The sequence below is a fragment of the Monopterus albus genome, unplaced genomic scaffold (genome assembly GCF_001952655.1).
Source record: "Monopterus albus unplaced genomic scaffold, M_albus_1.0 scaffold816.1, whole genome shotgun sequence".
Lineage (NCBI taxonomy): Eukaryota > Metazoa > Chordata > Actinopteri > Synbranchiformes > Synbranchidae > Monopterus > Monopterus albus.
This window is the reverse complement of record NW_018128696.1, coordinates 3,085-12,914: the sequence shown is the minus strand read 5'-3', so window position 1 is coordinate 12,914 and position 9,830 is coordinate 3,085. Positions and strand designations below refer to the sequence as shown.

The 9,830-nt window shown below is 37.3% G+C and overlaps 2 protein-coding genes across 2 annotated transcripts; both read left to right on the top strand.

Annotated features, from left to right (window-relative positions):
* Positions 1 to 3,305: 3,305 nt before the first annotated feature.
* Positions 3,306 to 4,302, top strand: LOC109953591 (olfactory receptor Olfr180-like; the record flags this gene model as incomplete). Its single annotated transcript, XM_020589067.1, has 1 exon — positions 3,306 to 4,302. A coding segment is annotated over one exon (997 nt), but the record flags the coding sequence as incomplete, so codon positions are not given.
* A 1,773-nt stretch (positions 4,303 to 6,075) lies between these two features.
* On the top strand, positions 6,076 to 9,399 carry LOC109953590 (olfactory receptor 51G2-like; the record flags this gene model as incomplete). Its single annotated transcript, XM_020589066.1, has 2 exons — positions 6,076 to 6,080; positions 8,412 to 9,399. Coding segments are annotated over exons 1-2 (993 nt in total), but the record flags the coding sequence as incomplete, so codon positions are not given.
* Positions 9,400 to 9,830: the final 431 nt, after the last annotated feature.

The window sequence follows — 9,830 nt, the reverse complement described above, 5'->3', positions numbered from 1 at the left end:
TTATTGCAAATGGAATACTTTCACTTCTTCACACAGAATTAAAAATAAATCTAAACAAGTTTTTACCAAAATCACTCTGCCTTTCATATTTGAAGACCACATAAAATGAAGAAAAAGACTGTCTGGGGAAAAAAAAAGCTGAGGACACTTCTTCACACAGAACACAAATAAATCTAAACAAGTTTTTACCAAAATCACTCTGCCTTTCATATTTGAAGACCACATAAAATGAAGAAAAAAACTGTCTGGGGAAAAAAAGCTGAGGACGATTAAACATATCTAGGTTCATTTGAAACATTACATATTAATCACTATTAAATGCTCACTGTAAACTTCTAAATTCAAAACATGTGAACAGGAAAATAACACTAATAGTTATTTTATCCAGAAGCTCCAAGAGTGCCATATGATTCCGTGTATCACTTGTTCTTTCGTTTTTCAATTTACCATCAAAAATATAGGGATATCAAAAAAGGCCACGTTTTTCATTATTTCAATTTTAGACTCGAATCAAAAATACGAAATGAAAAAACAGGCTGCCGGACCGAATTTGATTTGAATATTTAATTTGTTGGGTTTTCTAGACCCGGTTTGATTGTCACTTGAAAAACAAAAGACTGATAGAAAAGACTCAGTGCATATTCAAAACTGTGGTTTTGTTCATCGCAAAAAAAAAATCTATTCACTGAGATTTTAGAATGTATTCACCTCAGACTAAACAAATGACTTGCCTGCACTAATGTGAAGGGTGATACTGAGATCTCAACTGCAGTAAATACTTCTTGCACAAGTATGTCGAGCCAAACAAGCTCAGCATTTCCTTTGCAAATGTTCGAATCTCTTGGAACCTGCCTTTATCCAGTCAGCGGTAAAAGTTGACAAGAGGGAGCCGTTGGTGCCGACTGCGACACTCGGCATCACACTGCAACTCAATGAGCTCCAGCTGCATTTTAGAAATGAGCTGGAAAGGATCACACAAGGGTCACGTGGCAAAAGTGCGGCCACAGGTCTAACGCCATCTTCTGGCAAAATATAAAATGGCTTTTTTGTACACGTGTATTTTATACTGTGGTCAACAGAGCTGGCTGGCCGCATATTATTGATTTTATGACAGAGGCTGCGGGCCGGTGGAAATTTGAACATGGGCCGCAATTGGCCCACGGGCCGGACTTTGGACATGCCTGTTCTACAGGGTGGTGGAGGGCTCATGGTGGTTTGCCCAACCAGTCCACATGTGTTTTGTGGATTTGGAGAAGGCATTTGTCCGTGTCCCTCGTGGCATCCTGTGGGGGGTGCTCTGGGAGTATGAGGTCCGGGGCCCTCTATTGAGGGCCGTCCGGTCCCTGTACGACTGGAGCAGGAACTTTGTTTGCATTGCTGGCGGTAAGTCAGACTTGTTTTCAGTGCATGTTGGACTCTGGCAGGGCTGCCCTTTGTCACCGGTTCGGTTCATTATTTTTATGGACCGAATTTCTAGGCGCAGCCAGGTGCCGGACGGAGTCCAGCTTGGGGATCACAGGTTTGGCATGTCTGTCTGCATTTTCATTTCCCTCAACTCCAGCATGTCCAGGTACCCATGAAAAACCTAGAAGCCATCCCATGAGGTCAACACTGTACAAGCAGCACAGAATCTCCCACAGAAGGTCAGGGTGGGCCCCAGATGACCCATTCCTCAGAGCCAACCAGACAGCAGTAGAATCAGAGCAGATAAAACTTATTGGGGGGATTAACAAGTTCCTGGTTCACACATTAGCGCTGTAAACATGGGCAATGTGAGGATGATAATCTAATATTTACACAGTTCAATAACAGCTTCTATGATTATTTCATTCCTGTAGTAGAAAAACTTAATCAGAAACACCTTTTCATATGATCGTCACTATAAAGTAGCTCCAGTCTCACAAATGACCATACAACTGAGTGGACACATTAACAAGTATCAGCAAAACTTCAGCATTCATAACTAAGGTATCTGCTATTTACCGCTGTTCAGTTGTATTAAATTGTATCTCAGCTTTTCACTTTGCTCTCTCTGTAACAAGTGAGAAAGCTTCAGAGTGTGAGATTAGAATTTGAACTGGCCAGTATAGCAGTGAATACAGCATCAATACAGCAAGTTCTGAACTAATCACCTTGCGTAATTTGATGAGTGTGTTTGCATTTCTGAAATATCCAGAACAGAAAAATAAGCTATACAGATTTATCTTGACAAATATTACCTCTTAAGCTTCTAGACTTGTGTTGGACTCGCTGGGAGCTGTTGTCTTGAATCCTTTCAGACCAACGCGATTGATGTAGTTGACCATAGGCCTACGCTAATACATGCCGCATAAACATGTATTAGTTAATCGGTGATAGATCTATGTGCATGAATCGCTGCTGGCCATTATGGCAATGCATCAACATAACATGTACACAGTTAGCTATTAGCTGTTAGACTTAAGAGCTTGATAGTTAACTCATTCAGGTGGTAGATGGGAGTTTGTGGGCAAAGCTGAAAAGATTGCTGCTCTGCAAGTTTATACTCATTTAGCGGGTACTTTGATAAATTGCTGTGACTGGCATTTTACTCGCAGAGGTTTTATTGCATGTACAGTGGAGCAGAGGTGTTTTCACCTTGAGTAATGTGTTTCACCTGCTGCTCCTCTGTCCACTGCAGCATCTTAGCTGCACTTTGGTCCAGGATCTTAGCACCCCTTGACTGTACAGATTTTTAAACTCATTTGAAATCCTTGTGCATCATTATGCTCATTATTGTTAATATTTCAGATTTAAAAAATTTTTTTTTAGATAAAGTAACCTGTTATCACAAGAAAATGAGCTTTGTTATAACAAGATAAAATAACTTACTTGTGATTTTGAGATAATGCAGCGGCTCTCCTACATTATTATAATGTCCCTTAATCTGTCTTTATTATTTGTTAAATCACTAAATATGCTTTATATTTCCTGACATCTATGTTTTTTTAGTCACTTTCTACACTGTGCCATTAACAAATATTTCAATATCCCAATGACAATAGCAAACTTAGTCAATTGCATCATCCCATTGATGACATAATCTATTAGACAGTTACAGATGGAATAATATCCCCATCTGTTTTATGATCATGTGACTCGGGTACCTTCAGTCCTACCTGCTCTCAGTGAGTGGGATAAAATATAAATAAAAGATCTCAGAGTACAACTAACTTCAGGAAACTGCACACTTGATATTGTCTGATGAGAGTTTGGATATAACGGTTCCCAACAGTGAACTGTGTCATTCTTCATTAAATATTTTATTGATTTTCTTTTCGATCCAGGGAAACAATTAATCCAGAACAGAAAACTGCTACCATGTCTAATGCCACATTTGTTCACCCTGCAAAATTTTATATCAGTGGGTTTTCTGACATCCCTCATGTTAAATATTTGTATGTCTTCCTGTGTTTTGTCTATATCATGACTGTTCTTGGGAATGGCCTCCTCCTCTCAGTGATTTACCTGGACAAGACTCTTCATACTCCTAAATACATGATTGTGTTCAACCTGGCTTTTATAGATTTGTGTGGGAGCACTGCTCTCATCCCAAAAGTCATGGACACCTTTTTGTTTGGCAACAGATATATTGTCTATGAGGCTTGTTTAAATTACATGTTCTTTGTTTGGTTATCTACGAGTGTGCAGTCGTGGACACTTGTGATTATGGCATATGACAGATTTATAGCAATTTGCTTTCCTTTAAGGTATCATAGTATTGTGACCGAAGCAGCTATTGCCGTAATGCTGCTGTTTGTGTGGGTTTTTATGTCATGTCTAATAGCATGGATGGTTGGTCTACTTAATCAACTCTCCTTCTGTGGATCTGTAGTGATACAGAGTTTTTTCTGTGATCATGGACCAACATTCCGTCTGGCCTGTAATGACACTTCTTTAAATTATATAATAGCATTTATTGTTTTTACTACAATTGACTGTATTCCTCCTATATTGATAGCATTGACATATATTTGCATTGCCATAGCACTGAGCAGGATTGCTTCAAGACAGGAAAGACTCAAAGCTTTGAAAACTTGTATTTCTCATCTGATTATTGTGGGGATTTTCTTCCTACCACTTTTGGGCACTGACTTGGCTGTACTGACCTCCTACATCCATCCTAATGCCAGGATCATAAACTCTACCACCATACCTCCGTTACTCAATCCAATAATATACTCTTTAAAAACAGAAGAGGTGCTGAACTCTATCAAGAAACTCCTCAAAAACAATAAACTGAGCAGCATAACCTTTTCCAGAAAGGTTACCTCTTTACCATGACTGTGTTGACAAAGCAAAAAGTGCTACAATACTACAGTCTGAATGTGTATTATACTTCTTTTATATTGATAAATATATTTAAAAAATGTATATGTTCTTTGTTTTGTTCTCTACAGGTGTGCAGTCGCAATATAAAAAAAAATGTATATGTTCTTTGTTTGGTTGTCTACGAGTGTGCAGTCATGGATGCTTGTGATTATGGCATATGACAGATTTATAGCAATTTGCTTCCCTTTAAGGTATCATAGTATTGTGAATAAACCAACTATTGCTGTAATGCTGCTGTTTATGTGGGTTTTTATATGATTATGTGGGTTTTTATATCGTGTCTAATAGCATGCATGGTTGGATTTCTTAATCGTCTCTCCTTCTGCGGATGTGTGGTGATAAAAAGTTTTTTATGTGGGCATGGACCAACATTCAGTATGGCCTGTAATGACACCTCTGTAAATTATATAATAGCATTTGTTGTTATTATTACAACTGTTTTCCTCTTACACTGATTGCACTGACATATATTTGCATTGTTTAAGCACTGATTTGATAGCACTGACATATATTTGCATTGTTCAAGCACTGATCCAGATTGCATCAGGACAGGAACGACTCAAAGCTTTGAAAACTTGTATTTCTCATCTGATTATTGTGGCTATTTTCTTCCTACCACTCTTGTCCACCAACATAGCTGCTCTGACCTCATACATCCATCCCAATGCCAGGATCATAAACTTTACTTTGACAAGCACCATACCATCTTTATTCAATCCAATCATATACTCTTTAAAGACAGAAGAAATGTTGAATTCTATTGGGAAACTCCTCAAAAACAACAGATTGAGCAACTTAACCTTTTCCAAAAAGGTGACTTCTTTGTCACAGTTGTATTGACACATCAAAAGTATTTAAATATTCATGTCTAACTTTTTTCTGTTAATTTCTTACTAGCAAGAACTACACTTTTACTTTTAAATTATGGGTATTACAGTATGCTATTTTGTCAGTTACTTTATTTTGCTGTTGCAGTAGCCATATACAGGTCTGCCTGTTAAAATGAATCAGGGTTTTGATCAAAGTGATCAAATATTTGGGTGATTGTTCTGTTACTTTACTTTTGCATAAAGATGTTAATATAAAGTATATATTGTAGTTAACACAAGTGAAAATATTGAGACTCTTATTTAAACTTACTCCCTCCTAATGTACTCACTACATGCCGGGAATGCCAGATCATGAACCCTAGAGTCCAAGAGGATCTGATCTAAGAGAAATGAGGCCTTTTAATGCACGTAGTGCATAAGCTTCCATGCCATTGGGATAATCTTTCCTCTCTACCAGAAGCTCTGGTATCACTTTTAGTTTTAATACATTTAACAAATATTGATTATTTTTATTAAGCACTTGCTGCAAAATGTGCACACTGCTGTGCTGGGTGAAGTGTTGCTTTGTTATAAGCGCTGCTTTGTTTACAGTCTGCTAGCTCCTTGCACTTTAACAGAGATCACCCCAATCTGCAGTTGAGCCTTGCTTTACTTCAGATGCTGTAAAATGTTTTGGTGATTTGAAGCTTTTGGGGCAAAATTTTGTAATGAAGAAACATGCCACCCAGTGTAGCAGTGCAGTGATCTGTTTTTAATTGTTTTTGAACAACAATAGTTTATGAAATTAATACGAATGAATGAGATGATCCAAGTTGGAGACTGACAGACATTAACCATGAGTAATGCAATTCATTGCTGGTTTTAAGTCTAATAGATTTGCAGTAGGCTGTACACCATGAGGTATAATGCTGCGCTCCTCAGGAAAACAAAACGAAAACAAAGAAACAATAAACTTCTGTTAGACAAGGAATAGCTTATTTATCTAAATTCTTTCATATACTGTAGGCCAGTGGAATGTAAATACTTTAAGACTGTCCTCACAATGAGTTGGAAATTATTTTCTCATGGAAAAAGAGGAGAGAATCAAATCTGTAAGTTCCTTGAATAATTGCTGTCTTTCTCTTCTATAAATATTACAAGAAAACATACCATGCTGAACTGTCTCTATAAAACCACACTGCCATAGACCATCTGGATGTTTACCCAAGATTTTCAAACAGCTGGCCAAACCACAATGCCCAAATCTCAGTCTGGCTATAATATAGTAACTTCATTCTTTCTATCGGAGCTCACATTTAATATTTTTTGTTTAATAGATGTTTGAATAGAAGACAGGTGTTGACCCCTCTGCTCCTTATTCAGACAGACAGTGTCTGATTTGTCTTTACAGCACTCAGGTTTTCATAACTAAATCTTCAGGTCAGTAGTTTGGCTTGAAATAGATTATTTGGCATGTCTGTCTGCATTTTCATTTCCCTCAACTCCAGCATGTCCAGGTACCCATGAAAAACCTAGAAGCCATCTCATGAGGTCAACACTGTACAAGCAGCACAGAATCTCCCACAGAAGGTCAGGGTGGGCCCCAGATGACCCATTCCTCAGAGCCAACCAGACAGCAGTAGAATCAGAGCAGATAAAACTTATTGGGGGGATTAACAAGTTCCTGGTTCACACATTAGCGCTGTAAACATGGGCAATGTGAGGATGATAATCTAATATTTACACAGTTCAATAACAGCTTCTATGATTATTTCATTCCTGTAGTAGAAAAACTTAATCAGAAACACCTTTTCATATGATCGTCACTATAAAGTAGCTCCAGTCTCACAAATGACCATACAACTGAGTGGACACATTAACAAGTATCAGCAAAACTTCAGCATTCATAACTAAGGTATCTGCTATTTACCGCTGTTCAGTTGTATTAAATTGTATCTCAGCTTTTCACTTTGCTCTCTCTGTAACAAGTGAGAAAGCTTCAGAGTGTGAGATTAGAATTTGAACTGGCCAGTATAGCAGTGAATACAGCATCAATACAGCAAGTTCTGAACTAATCACCTTGCGTAATTTGATGAGTGTGTTTGCATTTCTGAAATATCCAGAACAGAAAAATAAGCTATACAGATTTATCTTGACAAATATTACCTCTTAAGCTTCTAGACTTGTGTTGGACTCGCTGGGAGCTGTTGTCTTGAATCCTTTCAGACCAACGCGATTGATGTAGTTGACCATAGGCCTACGCTAATACATGCCGCATAAACATGTATTAGTTAATCGGTGATAGATCTATGTGCATGAATCGCTGCTGGCCATTATGGCAATGCATCAACATAACATGTACACAGTTAGCTATTAGCTGTTAGACTTAAGAGCTTGATAGTTAACTCATTCAGGTGGTAGATGGGAGTTTGTGGGCAAAGCTGAAAAGATTGCTGCTCTGCAAGTTTATACTCATTTAGCGGGTACTTTGATAAATTGCTGTGACTGGCATTTTACTCGCAGAGGTTTTATTGCATGTACAGTGGAGCAGAGGTGTTTTCACCTTGAGTAATGTGTTTCACCTGCTGCTCCTCTGTCCACTGCAGCATCTTAGCTGCACTTTGGTCCAGGATCTTAGCACCCCTTGACTGTACAGATTTTTAAACTCATTTGAAATCCTTGTGCATCATTATGCTCATTATTGTTAATATTTCAGATTTAAAAAATTTTTTTTTAGATAAAGTAACCTGTTATCACAAGAAAATGAGCTTTGTTATAACAAGATAAAATAACTTACTTGTGATTTTGAGATAATGCAGCGGCTCTCCTACATTATTATAATGTCCCTTAATCTGTCTTTATTATTTGTTAAATCACTAAATATGCTTTATATTTCCTGACATCTATGTTTTTTTAGTCACTTTCTACACTGTGCCATTAACAAATATTTCAATATCCCAATGACAATAGCAAACTTAGTCAATTGCATCATCCCATTGATGACATAATCTATTAGACAGTTACAGATGGAATAATATCCCCATCTGTTTTATGATCATGTGACTCGGGTACCTTCAGTCCTACCTGCTCTCAGTGAGTGGGATAAAATATAAATAAAAGATCTCAGAGTACAACTAACTTCAGGAAACTGCACACTTGATATTGTCTGATGAGAGTTTGGATATAACGGTTCCCAACAGTGAACTGTGTCATTCTTCATTAAATATTTTATTGATTTTCTTTTCGATCCAGGGAAACAATTAATCCAGAACAGAAAACTGCTACCATGTCTAATGCCACATTTGTTCACCCTGCAAAATTTTATATCAGTGGGTTTTCTGACATCCCTCATGTTAAATATTTGTATGTCTTCCTGTGTTTTGTCTATATCATGACTGTTCTTGGGAATGGCCTCCTCCTCTCAGTGATTTACCTGGACAAGACTCTTCATACTCCTAAATACATGATTGTGTTCAACCTGGCTTTGACAGATTTGTGTGGGAGCACTGCTCTCATCCCAAAACTCCTGGACACATTTTTGTTTGACAATAGATACATTGCCTATGAGGCTTGTTTAAGCTATATGTTTTTTGTGTGGTTGTTTACATTTGTGCAGTCATGGACACTTGTGATTATGGCATATGACAGATTTATAGCAATTTGCTTTCCTTTAAGGTACCATAGTATTGTGACTAAACCAGCTATTGCTGCAATGCTGCTGTGTTCATGGTTTTTTTTATTGAGTTTAATAGCATGCTTGGCTGGGCTTCTTGATCGTCTCTCATTCTGTGGTTCTTTGGTGATACAAAGTTTTTTCTGTGATCATGGACCAATATATCGTCTGGCCTGTAATGACAACTCTTTAAATTTCATAATGGCAAAAGTTGGTATAACTTTAATCATGTGTATTCCTCCTGTATTGATAGCATTTACATACATTTGCATTGGCAAAGCACTGAGCAGGATTGCATCAAGAGAGGAACAATTGAAAGCTCTCAAAACTTGTACTTCTCACCTGATTCTTGTGACTGTTTTCTTTTTGCCACTTTTGGGCACCAACATAGCTGTACAGATCTCCTCCCTTGACCCTAATGTCAGGATCTTCAACTCTACTTTGACACACACCATACCAGCTTTGCTCAATCCTATTATATACTCTTTAAAAACAGAAGAAGTGTTGAACTCTATCAAGAAACTTTGCAAAAGAAATAGGCTTAGCAGCATAGTCTTGTCCAAAAAGGTGATGTCTTTATCACAGTGGTATTGACAAAACAAGTGTTAGAATAGCATGAATATGTTTTGTAACTTTTACCTTTGTTTTCAAGTCTCATAAATGCTCATTGATACATATTAAATAAAACAATGGTCTTATACAGCGAAATTAAGTATGTCTGAATCGAATTTAAAGTAAAATATATGGCTCCATGAATCATTCCCCGTTAACAACATTTAATAATCTTAACAGTATGAAATGCATCAAAGCTACAGTATTTGTTTAATGTCCTATCAAGGTTAGCAGCTTATTTTTCAAAGGAGACTTTACAACTTTCAAACAGGACATTACAACACCGAGCTTGAGTAAAACCATAAAAAACATTAGAAAATAGATTAAGAACATATAATTACAGTTAGTGCAGTTTACAGAAGAGTTTACTCAGGGGTAAATGTCTC